Source organism: Mustela lutreola, chromosome 14 (genome assembly GCF_030435805.1).
Source record: "Mustela lutreola isolate mMusLut2 chromosome 14, mMusLut2.pri, whole genome shotgun sequence".
NCBI lineage: Eukaryota > Metazoa > Chordata > Mammalia > Carnivora > Mustelidae > Mustela > Mustela lutreola.
In genome coordinates this window covers 64,586,741-64,611,020 of record NC_081303.1, presented here as the reverse complement: position 1 = coordinate 64,611,020, position 24,280 = coordinate 64,586,741, and the positions used below count along the sequence as shown (strand labels likewise).

At 41.2% G+C, this 24,280-nt stretch overlaps 1 protein-coding gene across 4 annotated transcripts in view; it reads right to left on the bottom strand.

Annotated features, from left to right (window-relative positions):
* Positions 1-24,280, bottom strand: part of MARK1 (microtubule affinity regulating kinase 1) — a 114,447-nt gene that overhangs the window by 11,290 nt on the left and 78,877 nt on the right. For 3 of the 4 annotated variants that reach the window (XM_059145836.1, XM_059145838.1, XM_059145835.1), the window contains exons 8-16: positions 23,589-23,825; positions 23,382-23,501; positions 14,301-14,400; positions 13,130-13,242; positions 10,229-10,382; positions 9,731-9,924; positions 3,116-3,216; positions 1,670-1,834; positions 509-760 (exon numbers count right to left, since the gene is read on the bottom strand). In XM_059145836.1, the coding sequence (XP_059001819.1) occupies positions 509-760; positions 1,670-1,834; positions 3,116-3,216; positions 9,731-9,924; positions 10,229-10,382; positions 13,130-13,242; positions 14,301-14,400; positions 23,382-23,501; positions 23,589-23,825 (1,436 nt within the window). The remainder of the gene's footprint in view (positions 1-508; positions 761-1,669; positions 1,835-3,115; positions 3,217-9,730; positions 9,925-10,228; positions 10,383-13,129; positions 13,243-14,300; positions 14,401-23,381; positions 23,502-23,588; positions 23,826-24,280) is intronic. The other variant, XM_059145839.1, reaches the window with a different exon arrangement.

Sequence of the window (24,280 nt, the reverse complement as noted above, 5' to 3'; positions counted from 1 at the left end):
GATTAGAAGTTGACTATACTCGGACTCATTCTGTTTCTGCTGGGTTTTGGTGTTAAGCTTCTATGATGTTAAATTCCATAAGTGATCCATGGGACTCCCAAACAGAGGCTTGTTTCACAAGGAAGGAAAAAAGGGGTAAACTACACATTATTAGTGAGCGATTGAAAAGTAATCTGAAAAAATATTACTTGAAGGACAAATGGAAACTCATTATTTCCTTTTTTTTTTTTTTTAAATCAAGGCATTTGAGTAGGAGATAATCTGTTAAACGTATTTTTGATGTTTCCACTCTCTCCACTCTCTTTTACAGAATTTAACAATTCCTATGTTGCCCATTTTTTTCTCTGTCTCAGGGAAAAATACATCATGTCCTCCTTGATTTTCTTCTTCAAACTTCGGTCAAATGCCATGAAACCATTTTGGAAGATCACAGGAAAGGTGAAAGAAAAAACCGAGTCACCTTTGCAATTCCTCGAGGAAACAACCACCACCGCACATCGGTACTGACCTGCGAACGAATTTGGATGTGATTTTGCTTATTATACCCGTGGATGTCCCCCTCCTGGCGTGTGCGAAGGCTCCGGGCTCGTGCGAGGGGGAGGCGGGTGGCCCGTTGTAGGCGGCGCTGCGACGCTCCCGCAGCTGCTCCCCGTGGAAAGTGCTGCGGCTTGAGCTGCCCCGGGGGAAGCGGGTGCGGTCCGGGGTGCTGGCGCTAATACTGTGAGCAGAGGGGGAGGCAGCAGGCACTCTCTGTGTCGCGCTGTCGGGACAAATTAGGTTAGGTTATTCGGAATGGTGACTGAGAAAGCTTTCACTCATTCTAAATCTACCAAAACAAAACAACAAAGCAAAACCAAGAACTACCAAGAACTTGCCACGGCTACCTTCCCTAGGCCCTGCTTCACCTGCTCCCATTAGAGATGCACGGGGGTCACCGCACTGAGGGGAGAGGGACGACATTTCAGTTCAAAACGAAACGCCTTTTAGAGAAATATGGTTATTAAAGATGATGAAGTTATTGAAACAGGGATCCAAACACTTCAGAATTTAAACCACTCGGGACTGTGGAACACGAATGTTCTTCATCAAAAGGCATCTGAATAGAACCATTTCGTATTCACAGTGCAGGCCTGGGGGACAATGTGAGGCTCCGTGACCCCACTGATGTAAGTAACCCTTTAACTAACAATGCTTCTGAACTTCAGAAATCCTAACATAGACAAATACTGGAAAAATGGACATATCATTTTAAACCTAAAAGGGTTCTTTGAGATCATCTGTTTCCCTGATAGAGAAAAAAAAAGTCAATTTCATTAAAAAAAAAAAGTAACTGGCAGCATCTAGGGTTACCCAGAGGTCTCCATTCCCAGTCTCTTGTAGCTCTGTTTTTACACCATAAAAATTCAATTTACCTGAATGATAAATGGGGCAGCAATCCTTTATAGGTGGATTTAAAACAAAATCTTTAAAGAAAATTCCTTTAGGAAATGATTTAAATCATATGCAACATTTTTGAAAACAGGTAGGGTGTGGTGTGTTTATGTTCTAATTCAACTTTTCCCCCTGCTACAGACACTGAATCTTCCTGGAACGCTCTCGATGTGATGGTGCTTATCGTATATTTTTGTAAGCCGCTATGTTCGGATACGCAATGCACCCAGCACGTTACCCGGGCCGGTAAGCTTCAGAGCCGTCTTTAATGGTTGGCAGTGTGACTTTAATAGGATGGCCAGAAGTGGACATGGACTTCTGGTGGCGGGGTCGTGCTGAGGGGATGGTGGGAGCCACAGCAGAGCCTGCAGAGGATATGCTACTGGCGGACATCTCCGTAAGGCTTTCGACAGAAAACAGTTGAGAAGACCATAGAAATGTAAAAGAGAAGAGAAATGGCAGTTTACTTAAATTTAAGAGATAGATTTTTAAAATCTAAATTGACTACACCTTTCATGACTGAGACACTTAAAAGAAATTAAATTAGTGGCATTATTAGTGACTAACCAATATTCTTGCCAAAAAACGTACAGAGTGAATTTACCACTACCTTCCATGGAAAAGATCCTGTACACGCTTGCTCTGTGACTGTGGATCTGAGAAGGACAATGAAATTACTCTCATGATCTGAGACCTTTTTCACTTTCCAAGAGCCATCGTTTGGCGGAACGTGTTGCTGTGGTTTGTTGTCCCTTACACAGTAAGAATTCATAATTACGACAAATACTGTCTCTGGAAACATCATGAGAACACTTTCAGCTCGTTCTACTCATCAATTAACTGTGGTACGTTAAAGGAGCTGCAGATCAGGACTGAGGAAGGGAGAAGAAGTGAAGTCAGAAATCAGTCCCCAAGTCCTTTTCTAGCTTAAAGGATCTTAGGTGCGAGGGAGATACATTTACCTCTGTACGCTCCATAATCACACTTACTTCACATGTCTATTATTTGGGAGGGAGCAAGTGTTAAGCATAGTCTGTCCCATCCACTGACATGACGACGGATGGAGCTAAGACCAGAATTTTATGAGAAAGGCTCCCTGCCCTTTTGTACTATATATAGATGAAGAGTCCTTAAAACTCACAAGGAAAAGCAGCTAAATTTTAAAAATAATAAACATACTATGATTTGTCCTTATTTAAAATAAAACATATTGAGGTTTCCATGGTTCTCAATGATCGGCTAAAACGGCCACATTTCTTTAAAGGAAGGAAAAGGAGACCTCCATGGTTTGGACACGACAATGGCGTGACGGGAGGGGGAGGGGCGAGGAGGGAAGGCTAAAAAAAAAAAGTAAAGTAAAAGATAAAAAGGAAGCAGCAGGTATATAATAAGACAAATTAAGACGATCAGGTCAGGAGGGGATAATCTGTTTTAGCACACCGAAATATTTACTACCAGGCTTCACGCAGCAGTCAGAGCACAGGTTAAGAGATTTACCGTCCGTTTTCCCTCAGCACGCTCCCATCCTGGTACAGAAGGGGAGACGCCTTAGCGAGAACGGCTGGCTGCAGCTGTAGCCTCTAGCAGTCCCCTTGCTCTTGACCCATGAGCTACAGGTGTTCCAGCAAGAGCAGTAATGCACGACGACAGCGACGCGGGCCGCACGTGACGCAGTGACAGTTACCTGCTGTCCTTTCCATTCTGCAGTGCCGCGTACCGATCTGTGGTCCTCTCGCAGACATACGTGTTCCTTCTTGCCATGCTACCTCCCGGATATACATTGCTCTTTAAGAAGGAAAAAAAAAATCCATCTTAATATTCTAACTGTAGCTGTGGAAAGTCAAAGAAATGAATTTAGGAGGCAAAGGACTTTGGAAAAAAAAGAAAAAAACCCCGTCGTAGAATGTTCATTTGTCAGACCTTACATGACCAAGCTAATCTCACACCAGTCTCTCTCTCAGTTACACGGCAGGAGTGACAGGCAAAGCACGACAAGCTCATGATGGTTTTTTAGCTTGTCGTCCTGCAGCAGCAGTGAGCAGCTGTTTGGAAGCAATGAGAAAGCGATTTTTATTTTCTCCCCTATAAGCTGGCGGTAGGGAGAAGGGCAGGGGAGTGGTACAGGCAGCTCTGTGGGGCCAGGAGCAAGAGACGACGCCACAAGAAATACAATCACAGACCGGAAACCTGCGGCAGTGACAGCGGTGGCCCCCACAGCTTGCAGGTTGCCACTCTTCACTTGCTCACGGAGCCCCCACAGCCCACGGTAACGTTAAGGAGACGCGGTCTCCCGGGTCAGAGGCGTGCCCGGCTGCGGCCACCAGCACCAATGGCATGCCGGGCCTCGGAATACTCCCTCATTGCAGGTTTAGGCCAGGAGGCAAGCCAAGTGTGAGCAGCTCCGGAGCAAAGAGAATAAGCGAAGACAGAAAGCATCTCCTTACCACGCACACAACCACTGATCTGGAACCTCCGCTGCTGTGCCTGCCAAAGTCTTGACTAGTTACCAGTACTAGTTACCAGTACTAAACCATATGGGTATGATCTCCAAATGGGACGCATGTTCTTTTGTTTAATCCTTACTCCAACAGAAAAAAAAAAAATTCCCTATTCCTGGCTAATTTGGCTTTCACTGTTCTCTGAAACAAATAACGAACTTAAAATTTGTTGAATCATAAGAGCTAGGATGTCTCGACTAAGTTTGGAGGAGAAAAAAAGCCTCCTATAAACAAAATTGTTTAAGTGCAGATTTCAAACTTTTCAACAGCCTAGGTTCCTGGATGGAAGGAAATTTGTCACCATTTACATAAAAAACACAAAAGCGGGGCACCTGGGTGGCTCAGTGGGTTAAAGCCTCTGCCTTCGGCTTGGGTAGTGATCCCAGTGTCCTGGGATTGAGCCCCTCGTTGGGCTTTCTGCTTGGTGGGGAGCCTGCTTCCCTTCTCTCTCTCTGCCTGCCTCTCTGTCTACTTGTGATCTCTGTCAAATAAATAAATAAAATCTTAAAAAAAAAACCACAAAAGCTTTAAAAGTGTGGTAGCAGAAGAGAGTAAGATCATTAAGAACATTTTTTTAGACACTGTCCACGTTAAATGAAGGCAAAGAAGCCAGTTTATTCTGGAGAGATCCATTATGAAACTAGCTTGTGGCAAGTTCTTAAACTTATTTTAGATAATTTCATTGTTTTGGCTAAACTGCCATCTGAGTAACCTAACCATGAACAAATTCCTGGTCAATTCCTTCTGGTCACTTGCAGTAACACTACTTTGCTTCTCAAAGTGCGATGGGTGACCAGTTTCTCTTTCAAGACTGCCTTCCGGGTTCGCCGTTCTCCCGCACCACCTCCCTTCCATTGTCCCTTGGCTGCCAGCGACACTCAGATGGAGCACCCCCGCCCCCGGGAAACAGGGCCTAGGATCATGTAAAAGTTGCAGAGCACAGTCTCGCTGACCCCATGTGACAGACGTGCATCTATAAAATTAACTTTTAGAAGTGGCCTTCAGTGAGGCTCTGTTTAGGATCTAGGGACTAGATCTAAAACCATCCTCGCAGACCCCTAAACTCTTGGCTTGGAAACTGTCCTAAAGTGGATATACACATTTTTCTGATTTTCCCAAGAAACCAGGCCTGTGTAGACAACTTCTCTGGGCCCATTTCATACTAACGTGATTTTATATAATTATACTATGATTATTAGGAAAATGTTTTATACTATAATTATGGCACTCTCAGCCTAAGTCTCCCAGAAAGAAGTATCTCCTTCCCTTTGTTTTTTTTTTTTAAAGAAGGGGATTGATAGTATTTTTTACAGGATGCAAAATCTTGTAGTTTTTCTTATTTACATATGTGATAAATAATATTGAAAAACAAATTTACAAGTTTTATTGTCTTTTTGATGAAGGAATAACGTAATATATTTGCAACTTCAAAACTCAACATCTGGCCTCCGAGTTTCTAGGTTAGCCAAGAGCTTACCATCGACTCCTACATGCAAGATTTCTGGATGGGAATTTCTCGAAGGCAAAAATACTAAGTTTGTTCTTCCTGCATATTACTGTGGAAAGACCCCTAAGGTCTCGCACAAATAGAAACACTCCCATCATTTAGAGTCTGTAATGTAGTGGGTGAGAACAATAGAAGAGATGATCACCAACAAATTTCACCAAGCAACGACTACATCTAGTAACTACTTACCTCAGAACTCCCCCCCAACTGTCGTCATCACCCTTAAGTCACACAGTAGACTACTGTTAAGTCATACTGTCAACAGAATCATACTTAGAAATAAGAGCTTTTACCATTGATTGAAAAAGGTTCCTGATTTTATAAACATTAAATGCACTGTTGAACTATATCATCTACTAACTTCTCTATCCCTCTTTTCCATCAGAAAGTAAAAAGCCATCAGACGGGAGGTGGCTAGGGGATGGGTTAGATAGGTGATGGGGATTAAGGGGGGCACCTGTGATGAGTACCACGTGTTGCGTGGAAAAAAAAGTGAAAACCCACATCATCCCATTAGAGTGGATTACATATTTTCTATTATACTCCATTTATAGACAAATAATAGAGTCACTGGTAAAATGTTTTTTTTTAATTAATATTTTATAATACGACAGAGCCTGGATTATAAATGCTCAAGTTCCTTTCTTTTAGACATTACCTCAAAGAAAAGAGATTAAAGCTGTGTATTTGGCTTTTGTACTTTGGGGTCAGCAAACTTTTTCTGTGAGGAGTCAGATGACAAACATTTTACACTCCGCAGGCCGCGCCATCAATGTCACCCGTAATCTGGGAAATGCAAATTAAAAACAAAAGGGTATACTTTTTTGTTTTTTTGCCCCTCAGGCAAAGACTTTTAAAGATCAATAATATCCAGTTGTTGATAAAGCTTGTGGAGATATAATGACTCTCTGATTATTCCAACCATTAAAATTACCTTGGCAGTATTTATTAAAAATTTAAATGAGCCTATTCCAAGGATACACACAGAGCCAGGAGTGTCCATTAGCACAAGTTAGTGCCGTGGCTCTGGAGAGGGCATGGGAGCGAGGGTGGAGGCTTACACACTCCAGGGGACCACGGGCCACACGGACTGAGGAGGGGGGTGAGCCACCTGAGGTAAACGTGTCACCCAGAAACCAGATTCTGAGAATGTATATAACAGAAATGCAATAATAACCTAAGTGTACGAGAACAAACTTCCTGAAAAACTGAAAACTCTGAATATTCCACAAATAGCTGAAAAATTATGATAGTACGTCTATTAATACAGAGGAAATAAGGCGCTGGTCTTAAGAGGAGATCTAAGTATTCTGATGTAAAAGGACCTGATAATATTATTTGTGAGAAAAATTAAAATGTAACAGGGTATGATCTCATTTTACGAAAAAATAAATCCTGTATGTACATATATATTCATTTATGTTTTCTTTAAAAAGGAGATTCTATGAAGGAATTCATCCCAAACGACAACACTAGTTATATAGGAAGGTGAGACTAGAAGGTAAGGGATGGGAAAGGGTCAACTATTAATTTTTACCTGAGATGCTTCTAAACTGTTAAAATTAAACAAGATATATTATTTTGGTTTCTCATATTGTCAAAATTAACACAGCAAATTAAGATAAATTTCGTACTAAGTGGCTCAGAACAAAATTTCTCTACCAGAATCTCCAGGCTTATATTTTTATTTCTTAAAGATGATAACTACGAGTGGCATAATTAACTGGAATTTAAACCAAGGTCTTGGTTTTCATACTTCTTTAAGTTCATAAATATGCTGGGAACAGCCACTAAGTGCCTCAGCACTACTGGTTCTGAGGAAGCTACCATGTCCACATACAACGCGAGATTATAAGTAAGGGGAGATAAGGTTTACATGGGGAAGCAACAGGGAATGATACAAGACTGCGTACAACGAAGGGCTAAGAGATGTGCTACAACAATCAGAAAGACTGATGAGATCTGGAGCTTTCAGTCACAGAAGGCTCGACCCAGGAGATGGGGCTTGAAACGATCTGCAAAAATGGCATTTTCATAATGGGGGGAGACCTTCAGACAAGAGCAGCACATAAAAAGAGGGGTAGAAAGAGGCAGCTGAGTACGTCCCTGGGAAACTAAGACCAGCCTGAGATGAAGGACAGCTTGCTATAGCAAGTGGCACCAAACAGGGGACCAAATTCTTTCTTTCTGCATGGTGGGGTAATGATGCCCCAGAAACTGTCCTCTGGCTAATGTTTAGATAAAGGAAAATGATGGCCTGCCTAGGAAAATTACTTTTCTAAGTGAGGTCTCAGACTCTGTGAAGTTGGCAGGTAGAGGGGGTTGTCTTTACCAGTTCTGAAAATGGGTATGCACACCCATTTCAGAGTCTAGGAGGCGATAATCAAATCCCATTTTTTAAAAAAGATATGGTTTCAATGAACTACATAAAACAGTGGGTGCTTGGGAGTTGAATTCAGTTGCAACTAAGGTTGTGTTAGGCTTTCTGGTTTTTTTTTTTCCTTTTCTTTTCCTACTTTCCATAGGCTCAATCATATTTTTTTCTTCTGTTAGTTTAAAAGTTATAGATTCTATTTTTATTCTTATGTTGTTTGCCCTTACGTCCCTGAACTCATGTGTGCTTAGCGCTAGTGAGTTTTTAAACTTACCGCACTCTCCCCATCTTCTGTGAACAAGGCGTACGCTCTTCCTCCTTTAACACCCGCCCCACCCCTACTTCCTAGGTAGTGTCCAGAACACTGGTCCTAAATTTTCATTATTTTTTCCTTTTTTTTTGCGTATGCTACCACATACATACCTGAATAACTTATCTGATCGTTTTCAACTCCATATATTTTATGGCACCTCTCCAGATCCACTTCTCTTCTTGTAAGAGCGCAGCGCTCCTCAAACCATACAGTGCTAACAAATGAGTCCCTATGTAGTAAGACTGGACGTATTTTACGCCAAAGAGTGTGCTTATCATACCTTCACATTTAAATGACAGTTAGGCTAGATATAAAATTCTGGGTTCAATGTGATTTTCTTTGAGTGCTTAAAGAATACTGTTCCATGTATCTCCCTGAATCCATGTTACTGTTGAGTAATTTGAGGTCAGTCTTAATTTTGTTCCTGTTAAAGGTCATCTGCTGTCTCATCCTGGAAACCTTCTAGAAGATTTGTTTTTGGCGTGTATATGTTCCACTTTAATGGGTGCAGGAGTAGGTTTTTCTTCTGGCTTTCTGAGTCTTATTTATTTATTTGAAAGAGTGAGTGAGCAAGGGGTGGGTGGGGCAGAGGGAGAGAGAGAGAAAAAAAATCTCTCTCACAGAGCCTGATGCAGGGTGCTCAAGCTCATGACCCTATGATAATGACCTGAAACCAAGACTTGAAGCTTAACTGACTGAGCTACCCACAGCCCTCTGAATCTTTCTAAGTTTTTTCATCTTTCCTTGTTATTACTTGTTCAAGTATTTCTTCCCCTTCACTGTGTGCTCTTTCCCTTCTAAACTCCTATTATCCAGATGTTTCCAATTCTACTTCTATCCTTAGTATATCTTAGTTTTTTCTTTTGTATTTTCTTTTTATTCTTTCCTGCTGTTTTACAAGAGAAGGCTCCAATCTATCTTCTAGCTCCCATTATATAATTTCTACCGTTTGCCGTTTTTTTTGTGTTTAAGATTTATTTATTATTTTTGAGATAGAGTGTATGCACACAAGTGGGAGAAGGGGCAGAGGCAGGGAGAGAGAGTAAGCAGACTCTCCGTTCAGCAGGGACCCCAACGTGGGTGGGGCTCCATCCCAGGACTCCGAGATCATGACCTGAGCCGAAATCCAGAGTCGGATGCTCAGCCGACTGAACCATCTGGGCGCCCCTACAAATTTGCTGTTTTGAGTGAATACTAAGAGCTAACTTCATAAATTAATCATTCATGGAGTCTGTCTTCATTGAGCTGCTTATTTGTAAATATAAAATTAAATGCACCAATGTAGTTTTAAGTAAATGTGACAAACAGGAAAAATGAGGCAGGAAAGTTCAATGTACCATTTCACAGTGAGGTTTTTAAATATTACTTTGAGGTAAGTGTTATTTTAAGAATTCATATTTTATATTTTTGTTCTTAAAATGCAATATGTGCATTTTAAAGAAGCTTGGCCTCCTTTGCATGTTATTTAAATGTATGACTCACTTTAAAATTTTGAAACGTGTTTTTAGAAAAAGATAAAACGTGTTTCAACGATTGTACCAAAAAAAAAAAAAAAAAATCCGACAAATAACTCCAGCAAACTGCGAGATGCCCGGAGAATTACTCACACTTGGAACAGTTGAAGACTTTTTCCTTTCCGGCCCCGCCAGAGGGCTCGCAGTCATCTCGCTCTTTGACCCCACCGTGGTGCTGCCGAGTTTGCGAGCTAGGTCTTTATCCCACTCCTCCTTCTGGTCACTCTCCACGCTGTTAGCCTGAGGCCTTTTGGTATATGATACGGCAGGGGGAATGGCTGGACCAGCTACAACAGAATTAAAGAGCATAATTAGCTGAAAATCAACTGACACAGTTTCTCCTCACGAACAAAAACTCTAAATTAAAAATACCTTTATTTGCATATTTTCTACTTGGTACTAACATTAAACTGTTTGATTACAAAAATTAGGTCAGTCCCTGAAAAGGGGATTGTATTAATGGTGCAGTAAGTAATATAGATCTGTGATAATGGATGACGCAAGCACATAGAGACGTGACTGCACAATGCTCGGTGAGCACAAGTTTGGGGAGGACTGGTCTGGCTTCTCGCCTATTGGACTTTCCCCCACCGTGATCGCTGAAACGCCGCTGCTTCTGGTTTGCGGAGATGCTCCGCTGGACCTTCAGGTGAGCTGGGGACTGAAGGCTGCTGTTGTTCAGGTCACTGCTGGGCCGTGACCTCGGACACAAGCTTCCGCTGGACAATGATTCACCACCTTCAAACTACAAGAAGAAGACAGCGCATAAAGATTTTATTTATTTGAGAGAGAGAGAGAGAAAGAGAGAGGGTGAGTGAGACAGAGTACAAACAGGAGTGGGGAGTGGCAGAGGCAGAGGGAGAAGCAGTCTCCCTGCCGAGCAGGGAGCCCTACACGGGACTCGATCCCAGGACCCTGGGGTCAGGACCTGAGCTGAAGGCAGACGCTTAACTGACTGAGCCACCCAGGTGCCCCTGCACAAAAATTTAAAAATAAAAATGTTTATGCAAATAATATGCACTCTTGCTTGATGTTTGAATCTATTCCAAGCCACATAAAGAATAATCAGACCTGGGGGGAAAAAAAAAAGTCTGGATACAAAACTGCAAGCTGGTGACCGGTGGGGGAGCGAACTGGCTGTGTGCGTCTGTGAGTGCCTGGGCGCGTCTGTGATCTCACACTGATGGCTTTGGAGCCTTAGTTTAGTCAAAACACCAAATAAGAGCTACCAATTACTGAATGGCTATTATGTAACAGGCACCCTGCTAAGTATGTCAGGGCAAGGGTGCTGGTGTCTATTAACCTCAACTTCACAGACGGAAAAACTGCAGTTCAGAGAATGAAGGGACATCTTTGGGATTCCAACTCAGGCATAACTGGGATTCAAACTTAGGATAAAATCTACAATTTTAACTCCACAGACACATGTTTTCTACCATATTTACGGAGCAAAACTTGGTTTGTTGGCTCTGATTAAAAACTACATCTATTCAGATAAGCACAGTAAATTGGGCTTTGACACACTACCCTCTCCTCTTAACATTAAAGATGTTTGTTGCTGGCAACTTCTCACAGAATCACCGGCATCCCAATGGAAAAATCTAAATTCGTATGTAAAGATACTCATGGCAAATAGCAAAGTAATCTTGATGATGAAACTGGTAATAGATAACACACAGTAATGTGCCAGGAACTGTTTGTTCTAAGCACGGTGGAAATATTAATTCATTTAAGCCTCTCGATGACCCCCAGAGCTAAGTACTATTCACTATCCTCATTTCGGGGACCAGGGAGCTGAAGCACAGAGAAATTAAGGACCGCGCCCAAGCTGCGCAGTCAGCGGCTGTGCTGGGCTGGGGGCGGGGCGACTCAGACCCAGGGAACCCGGCTCCGAAGTTCAGGCTCTTACTACTTGGAGTAGCCTCATTAGTTTATACTCACACGATTCAAAGTTCATTTTAATTCACACCTGGGTGGGTTGTACACTTGTAATGCTATGGCTTCTTTTATATTTAAATTAATAGGAAAATTAAAGATCTAAGGAGTGAAATCTAAAGGCTAAGTAGAAACAGGTCAAAGACTTCAGAAATAATGGTTTGTACTACTTCCCACTTCTTAAAATTCTCTTGATTTGGCTTCTTATGATACCACTTCTCCAACCATCAGGGCCTCCACTGAGCCCCCCTCCTCCTCTGGAACCACAGTGCCCACCGGGTAGGGCCTGAGAGGGTGACAGGCATTAACTCGAGCGGAGTCCTCAGAGCAGCTGCGGGCGCGAATGGTGTGCTCCAGTGACCACAGCTCCCAAACCTATTAATGCTGCTCGGGTCACTCCCTCCAAGCCCGCTCTGTGTATCCAATGTATCCAAACGTCTCCTGAACAGCTCCACCCAACAGGAAATCTCAAGTTCAATCATCCCAAACAGAATGAACTTCCCATCTTCCCCTGGAAATCCACTCTATTCATATCCTGGCAAATACATCTTACAAAACCAGTCACCCGTGCTGGAAACCTGAAGGTCTCTCACACCCTCACTTCCAAAGGTTACACGTCCTGTTAAATCTCGCTGCGGTGGGTGCCTGTCCTGCTCTACACCGCAGAGATCCCGTGCCTGCCCTGGACCAGGGCCGCGGCACCGGTACCACACCGCTGACTGCGCAGCTCCCCTCCAGACCCAGGGCTCCCTGAGAGCACGGACTTTCTTCTCTTCCTGGGTGCAGTACACAGCGTGGTTTCCAGGACAGAACAGACCCAATAAATGTCAGCTGAATGTACTGTCTCACTAACAGTTACTATCTAATTAAAAATAATTTCAGCCTATTTCTATAAAATGCCTCCCACAGCTGTCTAATCGTTAACAAACTGTCCATGTGCTCGGCTCTGTTCTTGACTCTCAATTTATACCTTTATATTTGCTGTCCCAAAGGATCACTTACTTTTATGGTTCAACCACCATCTGCACACAGTTACTTCCTGAATCTATCTCCTTATTAGAGATCTCTCCTGGCCTTGAGAATTCCCAACTGCCAGTACCAAAGCCACTTGACGTTCTACAAGGCAAAATATCCCCAAACGGCCTTTTCCTAGTCCCATGTTTTTAAAATCATCTCAGACGTCTATTTTGTCTTAAACGCCATCCTTCCCTCTGTTTTGGTCACTGTGTTTTCTGCACACCCAGAATGACCACGTTAGCTGTGGCAGGACTGCGGCTTGGGGACACAACTCCAGGGGAGCTCATTCTCAAAGACGGGACGGTGTGAGCCTCTCAGAGCTAAGCAGAGCATGTGGTCTGCTCTTTCAGAGCAGAATCTCCCCGGGTACTTGGAAATGAGACCAGTTTGTAACTTAGCATCTTGAGTTTGAATTCTGAAAGTAAGACTGTTAGGCTCTTTATATTATTTCTGATACCACATAGAATAAAGGTGTTTTATCTTAGCTGTCACTTGTCGCAAGAAATAATTAACATTAATCTAAAAAGGTAAAGAACTTACTTCAGGTGGTTTTCTACCTAGAAGAATATAAGTAGCCATAATTTCATCATATTTCTGATTTATTAAGGCGTCATTTATCTCATCTCGAGCGAAACCCATGGTGACCATGATGTCTAGAAATAAAAAAAAAAAAAAAAAGCAATTTTTCTGAAAATGGGTTTATTTTTGTAAACAAATTAACACATAAGCAAGCTTGCCAACATAAAATATGAAAACTAAATTTTGAAATGTTAAAGTATAATGTAACTGTAAAAACTTCTGGATCATTAATATACAGATACTGCATATTTAGATCTTGTATATTGATAATTTTTCATGCAGGAATTATCTGTATCATGGGATCCATGCTCACGGCAGGTCTGTGTCTCAGCACCTAATGCATTCCTGAGTTGACTGCCTTAGTCCAGCCAGAGACACATCACCTGTGACACAAAATCCCTTCTCTTTCTGTCTATCTCTTAACACACTCTCAGCCACGCATAGTGTGTTTTCTCTCAACTCTTAACAATTTCTGCTTTCTGATATGAATGCAGGTTGACTCTTCTTTGGAAGGCTTGAATTCCACGGTTGGTCTGACTGGATTCCAAACACTCTAGAATCGCAAGCCTTCCCTGGGACCTCTGCTCTCCAGTCGGAGGGGAAAAGCAGAGATGACTCAGGTGAGCGTCTCTGACAGCTTTGGTAATGGAGAGAGAAATGCAGGGAACAGGCTGGAAGCAGAGCGGCCTGTGAGGTGTGGGAGGAAGCACCCTGCCGAGACACTGGAAAATCGAGAGGGAGAGCCACAGTGTTCACCCTTTCAGCTCCAGGGCCTCCACATTTCTGGCTAAGATACATGCTCTGTTTTGCAGCTACTTAACAGTCTGATCCGTGCTGATACTTAAACAGTCATTCCTCCTGTTAGGAATGGCTGAAAGAAAACAACCAGGTTCATCCACATTATTTTAATTTTTATATCACTGGTGTCAACAACTGAATTGGATTATAACATAAAAGCAGATAAACTTGAAATCTGTAATGTTTGGTGTCTGTTGATGGAAAGAAAAGATGACAATGCAAGTATTTTTCAAATAAAAATTGTTTCCTATTTATATTTTAAAAACCTATTTTGGTAGACGACTGGTCTCTTCTAGCATAGGGCCAGCACATCTCACACTGTTTAAATACTTACCTATTCTTTTCGTGTCATTGAAATCTGGTTCAGGCTCAGTATATGGCTTTAGCTCTTCTTCCTCATGACCAACATTCATCCACCGATCTTTCATTATTTGCTAGGAAATAAACTTTACATTATGTTTGGCCAATCAGAACATTCCACCATTGACTTTAGCTCTATTTTAGTAAATGTGCAATTAATTGCTTTGCTCAACGAGAACCATGATATCTTCTGTCTAAAGTTATTTTCCTAATTGATTAGCAGGCGTAGGACTTTGGGACACACTTACATATCTTACAACAAGTACAACTATCATCCTGCACCCTCACCGAATGTATCCATTCAAATAACTTGCTGCCCATGTTCCTTGAAAAGGAGTATCTTCTCATTTAACCTAAGGACCTAGTGATTTCAACCTCTCATTCATAGTATTACATTCAGATGGGACAGTTCCTTTTTGCCAAATATACAAATACCTGTATTTTAAAATCACCATTTGTTAAGACATTAGGAAAGCAGAGATCATGGGGTGTGGAAGAAGTGAGGGTTAGTCAGTAAAGACAGCTCAGAGAAGACGGAAGGGGAGAATGGTCAAAATGGAAGCCTAGAGTCGGGGATGAGCAGGAATCAGGATGAAGACCGGGACGGATGTGAATTACAAGAGTCACATTTAAGTGAGGTTGTGAAACGAGAGTCAGTCCCAGGTTGTTAAAAAGCAACCTAGTGGAGGCATCCGATGGAATGGAAACATTCACAACCATATATCTGATAAGGGGTTAATAATATATATGTACGGAAAATCCTACAACTCAGGAACAATAAAACTGCCTGATTAAAAAAAAAGGGCAAAAATAAAAATAAAAATAAAAATTAAAAAAAGGGGCAAAGGACTTAAATAGATATTTCTCCAAAAGAATACATACCAAGGGCCAAAAAGCACATGAAAAGATGCTAACATCACTAATCATCAGGGAAATAAAAACCACGATGAGGTATCACACGTCCTGTCTGTTAGGATGGCTACTATCGAAAAAGATGAAAATAATCGGCATGGGTGAGCACGTGAAGAACCCGGACCCCCTGTGCACTGCTGGGGTGGCTCGAATGATGTCTCTGCTTCTGTAAACAGTATGGGGGTCCCTCAAAACATTGAACAGAACTATAGACATGAGCAAGTAATTCCGTCTCTGTGTATATATCTAAAAGAACCAACACAGGATCCTGAAGGGTATTTGAACAGCCGCGTTCACTGCACCATTACGCGCAACAGCCAAGATGTGGGACAACCTAAATGCTCGATGGGTGAATGCACAAAGAAAATGCAGCCACACGTGATGGAATATTAGTCAGCCTTAAAAAGAATGCAATCCACATGCTATATCATGGATGAAACTTGTGGCCACTTCTCGGTGAAACAAGCTGGCCACAAAAAGACAGACAATCATTATATGAGGGTGTCTAAAGTAATCAAACTCCTAGAAACAGGCAATAGAATGGTGTTTGCCAGGGGCTGGGAGAGGGAGCAACAGGGAGCAACAGGGAGCTAGCTGTTCCGGGGTCCAGAGTCTCACTCTTGCGAGGGGAACAGGATTCACAGATCTGCTGCCCAACCATGGACACAGAGGTGACAATACTGTAATGCACTCTTAAAACTCTAAAGAGTATACATTCTTTTTTTTTTTTTTTTTACTACACACAAAAAGGCAACTAGTGGAGAGTAATTCTGGGGAAATAATTCTGTATTAATTTGGAAAATTTTTTAACATGTTATGACTATTGAATTCTAGGTTTTCATTCAGGAATGTTTTAGGGGTTGATATATTCATATTCATTGTTCGGGTCCTGCAAAGTATATTCTCCATCTTTAAATTTTACCTGTCAATATTCTACTAATCAGAAAAATAAAATTCCATATAGAGATCTGTCTGAGGTTGTCCGCTCGGATACCTTCCCCTCATTTAATAGTATTTAGCTAAAATCATTCACTAGAAGACAGAACTCCAGAGCAGGCAGGCCTCTAAGAACTGGAATCTGTAAGAATGCTGCTGTTCTGGATGGGAGGAATTTTCCAAAGGTTTGGGTTACATGATACACATTTCAATGCAAATTTGTACATAATTCATATATACTTAAAATTATGCAGACGTGTAACTCTTAACAGATCACCACTAACTTTTTAGAGATCTGAATGACATAAACTTTGTATTAGTCTAAGGTATATGACATAATAATTTGATATATAAACATATATATACAAATATTATGAAATGATCACCACAGTTAACATCCATCACTTCAGTTGCAATTTTTTTCCTCATGATGAGAACTTTCGAGATCTAATCTCTTCAATAAGTCAATCAGAGAAAGATAGTTTTCATATGATCTCACTGTTACGTGGAATTTGAGAAACTAGGCAGAGGATCCTAAGGGGAAGAGAGGGAAAAATGAAACAAGACGAAACCAGAAACCAGAGAGGGAGACAAACTGTAAGGGACTCTTAATCTCAGGAAACAAACTGAGGGTTGCTGGAGGGGATGGGCATGGGAGGGATGATGGACATTGGGAGGGTCTGTGCTATGGTGAGGGCTGTGTATTGTGTAAGACTGATGATTCACAGACTTGGAGCTGAGATGCTTCGTTAACAGTCCGGCCAGTGGGGCGCCAGGGTGGCTTAGTCGGTTAGGCGCCTGCCTTTGGCTCAGGTCAGGACTTTGGGGTCCTGGGATTGAACCCCGCATTGGGTTCCCTGCTTGGCGGGGAGCCTGCTTCTCCCTCTGCCCCTCCCCTTGTTTATACTCTTTCTCTCAGATAAATAAATTTAAAAAATCTTTTTTTTTTAAGATTTTATTTATTTATTTGATAGAGATCACAAGTAGGCAGAGAGGCAGGCAGTGAGAGAGGGGGGGAAGCAGGCTCCCCGCTGAGCAGAGAGCCCGATGTGGGACTCGATCCCAGGACCCTGAGATCATGACCTGAGCCGAAGGCAGAGGCTTTAACCCACTGAGCCACCCAGGTGCCCCAAATTTTAAAAATCTTAAAAAAAGGACAGTAAGGGAGGAATAAGAAGGGACCCGAGACGAGGACTGGGGGTTGAAGGGTGCCTTTGTCTAAAATGGAAGATACCTGGACAAAGGCTGGGGGATAAAGGTGTCCACAGAGAGGAGGGGACGGTACAGAAGAGGGAGCTCTTCGTGAAGGAGACACTGAGACGGCACATGTGTATCCCCCACACTGAAGTCGGAGTCCTTGAGGATAAAGACTGTGCCTTGTGCTATCTTTCCCAGCACACATGCTTGTTGTTGCTTTTGAACTGGGCAGTATTTTAAAATAAGGCTGCTACAGACGCCCTGGGTACAGGGAAATATTGAGAGGGGCTTGGCAATGAAGATGGCTAAGGAAGCCCCTAGAATGTCCAGGAGACAGACAACTATGGGCTGCACTAGGCATTAGGAAATGGAAGACGGAAAACCTAGAGGTATAATCCGAAGCACCTGAGGACAGAATCTGTTCTGGGAATGAGGGAAAGAAAGGCTGGAATCCAAGAAGGTTCTTAGGATTTTACCTTAGGTGCCTGATAGAAGAAATACGGGATCCATAATTTAAGTTAAGAAATATAAGAGCAATAAGAGATTTGATAGCTGGACAATAAGCAATTAAAAGCGAAATGAAGATAATCCAAATTTTCTGGTGTTTCACAATTAAACTGGCTATTTGGTGTTCATTTCATGACCATTATGTATCTGTCCACGTCAAGGAAAAATATGTATGTGGACCAAACCCTTACACAACTTGTCTTTTATTTGGGGAAAAAAGATTTGCTCATGAGAGCGGACATAATCTGAACACACAGTAGCATTAACTATTCAAAACTATGCTGTTTGCAGGAGATCTTACTAAAGAACAAAAGGGCAACCTGCAGTGTGGGCTGGGATTTCCTGGAAAGGAATCGTCAGGAGGGAGAATCTGAAGAGACTCTGGGGATACCAGCCGTATCTGGACCGGTGTGAGAGTCGAGGCAGAGGCATGTAAGGAGGACCCAGCGAAGCAGCTCGGACTCAGAACCAAAGCAATGGAAGAGTGGGAGACACGGTCTCTGCAGGTGATGCATTCAAGTGTGATCTGACAAGGCAATAGGGCAATAGAGAAATGTTCTTTTTTATTAATAAAGATGATATGCAGCATTTTAGAAATTGCACCATGAGAAGAACAATCTGAGGAGAAACTGCAGGAGCCCTGACCCCGCTCACCCTCATGCAAAGTTAGATCCGAGGCAAGGCAGATCCAGGGAAAGCGGGAAAATCCCAGCAGCAATAAGGAAAGACAACAGGGCAGCGAGGACAGAAGGGACACGGTTCTGCTGTTCTCGCTTCTTGCCTTCGTCACTGGGGACGGCCAGGAGTCCATTTAGAAGAGTCCGTCTCACAGAAATAGTTGGGTTTCAAAGCAAGAAAAAGGTGGGGAAGGAAATCTGCTTAAAAGAACATGCAAGGACATTCAGTCTATTAATTCCAAATATGAAGGTCTTTTCCAGGGGTAAGGTACAGAGAGCGACAAAATACAGATGTATGCGAGAGGAGACCCACGGAGAAGAAGCCTTAGTTGTGTGAACCTCACACCCATACAAAATTCTTCCGTGGGAACCAGAGTTTGCACTGATGCCAAGGCAAAAACGCCCCCAGAAACGGAGGTGCTGCGTGACAGGGTGGCGAGGGGCGGGGGGAGGGTATTCGTGAAAACCTTGCTGTGTGGTTTCAGGCAGAGTACCAATCACCAGGCCAGCAAAGTGCACTAAACCAGCTGAATAAACTAACCCATTTTAGATTTCATTTGAGATCGCTCTCTTCTTTTTTTAAGTAATCCCTATGCCCAATATGGGGCTTGAACTCACAACCCCGAGATCAAGAGTCATATGCTCCACTGACTGAGCCAGCCAGGCGCCCCTGAGAAATATCAAAATGAGAAACAAGAGGTCAAACAAGATTCCAAACTGAACAAGAGAGAGTTTACTCTAGCCACCCCTGCCAATGAACATAGAGGACTACTTGCTGAGAATTTCTATCAAAATAACTGATTTAGATGAATTATGAAGAAATAAAATAACAATGGAAATAAACACCCTACCTAAAGTGTAGGTGCACATTAAAAATGTGTGGACTTTAGGACAGCCAGATGGAAATAATTTTTCTTAAACGGTTTCAACCTCTGTATTCATCATAAGCTTCTTAATCTGTACTTAGAAATCTTGCATTAAAAAAAGATTATTATTTGCTTTATTGCCTCTTGTATTGGGCAGACACAAGCAAGATTTTTAAGATCATCTTAGCGGCAGCTGAAAAGGTGTTAAAGCACAAATAAATACTTTTCTGAGGAGGATACAGATACAGAGAAAGGGCGATAAGGAGGAGCTTTGCTTTAGACTCAAATTTTGCATTATTTTGAAAGGTAACATAGTCGATTCTGGTTAAGGACTGGAAAAATTAAAGAAGATGTACATAGAAGGGATAGCAGAAAAAAAATTATCAGTTTTTTTCTAATAAAAAACACACCAATATTCCAGATAATAGGAAAAAATTAGTTTATAACATAAAACACAAATATTTTAAAAATCATATGTGATTGCATCCCTCCCATTATTAGTGCAATGAACAAGCTCTGCCAGCGTTCACGTGTACAAAATGAAAAAATGTACGCAACTGCTTAGTTCTAGAGATGGCAATAGGTCAATCAAGTAGAGTAAGAAACTAATTTCATTCATTTTATTTTCATGGGGCATAAATAAGTTACTTAACATAGAAGTCTTCAAGAAAGACCTTAATAAAGGATGTAGTCATATTTGAGAAGTGACAGGAAGATATTTGAGTTAAATGAGAAGTTTAGTAAGATAAATAAGATAATAAAGTAAGATAATAAATAGCCGCATAAGATTCCTTAAGTTGAATTTCAATATTAACAAATTATATAATGAAGAAAGACTAGTGTTTGCTCTCATCAGTGACTCTTGACCCCCAAAATACATAAAGTTCCATTTTAAAAAAATAGAAGAATTAACAGAGGAGATATTTCCTGTTAAAATGTACAAAACTGATACAGATCTCGAAGGCTGATTAATCAGACTCCATTAGACAAGCAGTTCAGAGACACAGAGCTTATATGTAAAGAAGCAAAGTTAACCTGCTCATTAAAAATACTAGGCATTATCTCTGGTGAAATATATACAAATTAAAGCAATTATGACAAACTACATAACTACCATACAGGCATCAAATACCAGAAATTATTATATCGAATAGTGAATCAAGTGTGGAGAACAGATACCTTCAAATGTCTTAGGTCACACAATTTTTAGCAATGAACGCAGAAGACCCATCAGACTGTTTATATTCCTTGGCGCACTAATGACACTCTGGAGAATATATCTAAGCATATGTCCCAAAGGGGAAAAAAGTGTATCACATGATCTTTAGTAAAAAACAATGGAAACAACTTGAAGGTCCAACAAGCAGGGGTACATAAGCCAAAGGGAACAACACTGCTACTGGCACGGAAGCAGATCATGTTTACGATAAAGTAGAAAGCACATAACCCAAAACTTTGAAGTTAAAAGAAAAAAAGAATGCAACTTGACATGAAACATTACTACTGTACAAAAATTTACGTTTACACGCTCACGACTGGTGTTTTGAAAATAGCTATTTTTTAGAGCTTAGGGATTTTTCTTCCTGTACAGCTGCTACTAAAGTTGGTATGAAAAATAAAAGGAGACTAAAATAATTTTTGACATCATTGCTATTTCAAGGGGAGTTTCTCAAGGTTTGGTGTAAGAAATCTTTCTTCCCTTTTTTTTAAAAACAGTGTCAGGTTTCTCTGGAAAGTTATTTCTGGGAACTGTGAAGCAGACCGGCCTTTGTACAGTGGTATCTGCAATATTATGATAATATTTCCACTGTAGACTCACGATTCTGTGGCTGGAAAACTTATTTTTGATAAGCTGGAACAGAAGGTTCTAGAGTATACTCAAATACATCAAGCTGAGATTCTGATGATCAAATGTTTTAATATAATAATATGGCTTTTAAACAGCCCAGAATTCTGATACTTTAATCCTCTGCATTTTAATGCTAAGGATGAAAGACTTAAATATGTGGCTACTGTAAATTAATCATCTTTAAGTGACTACATACCTACACATACTAAGAGATTTGTAACATCTATAATAATAATTTTTATATATTCTTTTTGTTCTTCTCAGCTGTGCTGATGCCTCAACTATGGACATTTTATTAAATGATATTCAGGGGAACTAGGTTCCTATGATAAAAGTGCGCCATAAAGCAGGATTAAGAAAGACTTATGTTGCCATAAAATTTTATTTTTTAAATAGTCTTTTTTAAAAATTTAAATTAAGTGAGCTCTACACCCAACGTGGGGCTTAAACTCATGACCCCAAGATCAAGAGTCGCACACTCCTCCAACTGAGCCAGTCAGGTGACCCTATTGCCATAAAATTTTAGAATTGATACGAGAGTCAACGACTTTAACTTTTTCACTGTTTCACATAACTTCCTACGAATAAAGGTCAAAAACAAGTTTAGAGAAGCTGTAACACAAAAGAAGCCTTCTCTATTTCACAGGCCTCACTATGAAAACATGACTAACATATCCTTTTACCCCCAAAGGAAAAAAAAACCCACAAAAATTATGGGAACGAACTAACTGCATTTAAACAAATAAGTGAGTAAAAGGTATCTGATATGTAATTCACTAACATAAAGCATTTAAAATAATTTCCCAACAGAAGTCACCATCCGTTAACTTCCACCAAAACATATTCTATCTTTTAGTGGAATATATTTGTGGAAATAACATTACAAACCCAAATGAAGCCAAGAGCTCTGTCCACAGGGATGGCTCACTATAAGGCTGCCTTCTACCCAGCACGGAGTCTGTGCCAGAAAGCCCCATCGCTACACTAAAAAGTACAGTTTAAATGGGGTTAATTCTCTGAATTTTCTAAAAAGTACAGTTTAAATGGGGTTAGTTCTCTGAATTTTCTACCCCATCTATTAAGGCAAATAAATGAAGACAACAACAACAACAACAACAACAACAACACCAAAATGCTAGTGAACCGTATATGCTGGATCTCTGAAGTTAAACCTTAGTATTGGTTAAAGCAGCCTTAGAAAAAGCTGGATGAAATATGTAGAAAATAAGTTGTTTAATTGTAGTGTCGGAAGGAAAAAAGGTTAAACACTTTGGTGTTATTTGGCTATAACGTACTTGGTACATTTAGAATAGCATAATAGCATCCATTATAAATAGCCTCACATGTGGAATGTAGGTAGGCAACGGAACAGTGCATTAAGAAAGGAAATTCCCGTTTCCAGTATGTTCTACTTAAACTGTACTGGTATTGAGAGGTTTCTTTAAAAAAAAATTTTTTTTAAAGATTTTATTTATTTATTTGACAGACAGAGATGACAAGCAGGCAGAGAGGCAGGCAGAGAGAGAGGGGGAAGCAGGCTCCCCGCTGAGCAGAGAGCCTGAGTGGGGCTCGATCCCATGACCCTGCGATCATGACTTGAGCCGAAAGCAGAAGCTTTAACCCACTGAGCCCCCCAGGCGCCCCTCTTTAAAATTTTTAATCAGCTTCTAATTTCAGATATGGTCATGAAATATTCACTGGATTAGAACTTCCGTTATCTTTTTTTTTTTTTTTTTTTTAAATCTTCGAAATACCTATATACCTACACACAAGGTTCCTGTATCGGAGCATGCAATTTCTGACAAAGGCCAGGTTTTCCTCCTCCTCTAACGAAAAGTCAATCTTATTCCTATCTTTATGTTGTTTTAATTTAATACTTCATTCCAGGGCAAAGAAGGAATAACCGTCTTTAAAGAAATTAACTGTAACAACTTTCGAGCAGTGAACGAATCATATCACCTTCCCTAGCTCTAAACAAATTACACGACTTGTCAACTTCCCAAACCAAACCCAAAAAACAACCAGGGGAAAAATTTGATTTAAAATGCTCTTCGGTTCTTAGAATATTTTAATTGTTGAGTTTTAAATCTGGAGTACAAAAAATTACTTACTTCTAAGCTGCCTCTCTTTATTGGATTCAGCACCAGTAATTTCTTCAGAAGATTTTCACAGTCAGTGGACATGTAGAAGGGAATGCGGTACTTCCCTCGCAGGACGCGCTCCCGCAGTTCCTTGAAAAGGCAAAGGACGCACTCAGAACCGACTACTGAAATGATCGTGCCGGGATGTAAAACACCAGTAGCGGACTTCATGGATACCTTCAGATTCTGGCCATCAAAGGGCAAGGAGCCACTGACGAGTGTATAGAGAATGACACCGAGGCTCCACACGTCCACCTCAGGGCCATCGTACTTCTTTCCTTGGAAAAGCTCAGGGGCAGCGTAGGGCGGGCTTCCACAAAATGTGTCCAATTTGTTCCCGACTGTAAATTCATTACTAAAACCAAAGTCAGCAATTTTAATATTCATATCAGCATCAAGGAGAAGGTTTTCAGCCTAGGAGGAAAATAATAAAAAGGATAATGTAAATGTCTACATAAAACAAAAAATTTATTACAACTATTTCAGATCTCAACATATATTTCTTGCTTCTCTCTCTCTCTTTTTTTTTTTTTTCTGAGAGAGAGCAAGCATGCATGTGCGACCCGGGGTGTAGGGGAGCCCAGCATGGAACCCCATGGAGGTTCAATCTCAGGACCCCGAGATCATGACCTAAGCCGAAATCAAGAGTTCGAAGCTCACCAGACTGAGCCACCCAGGGGCCCCTCTGCCTTCTCATTTTTAAGCGTAATATCAAATTTAGAAGCCCAGCATGGTGCTTGATGCATAACTGTTCAGAATCATGTTTATAGAAGACGAAGTTTTAGCACTATAAAAGAAAAGCTCCCATTTACAGGTGCATCTGCAACTATTTGGGAAAAGTTACTGAAAACAGTTTTTCTTCCACTATT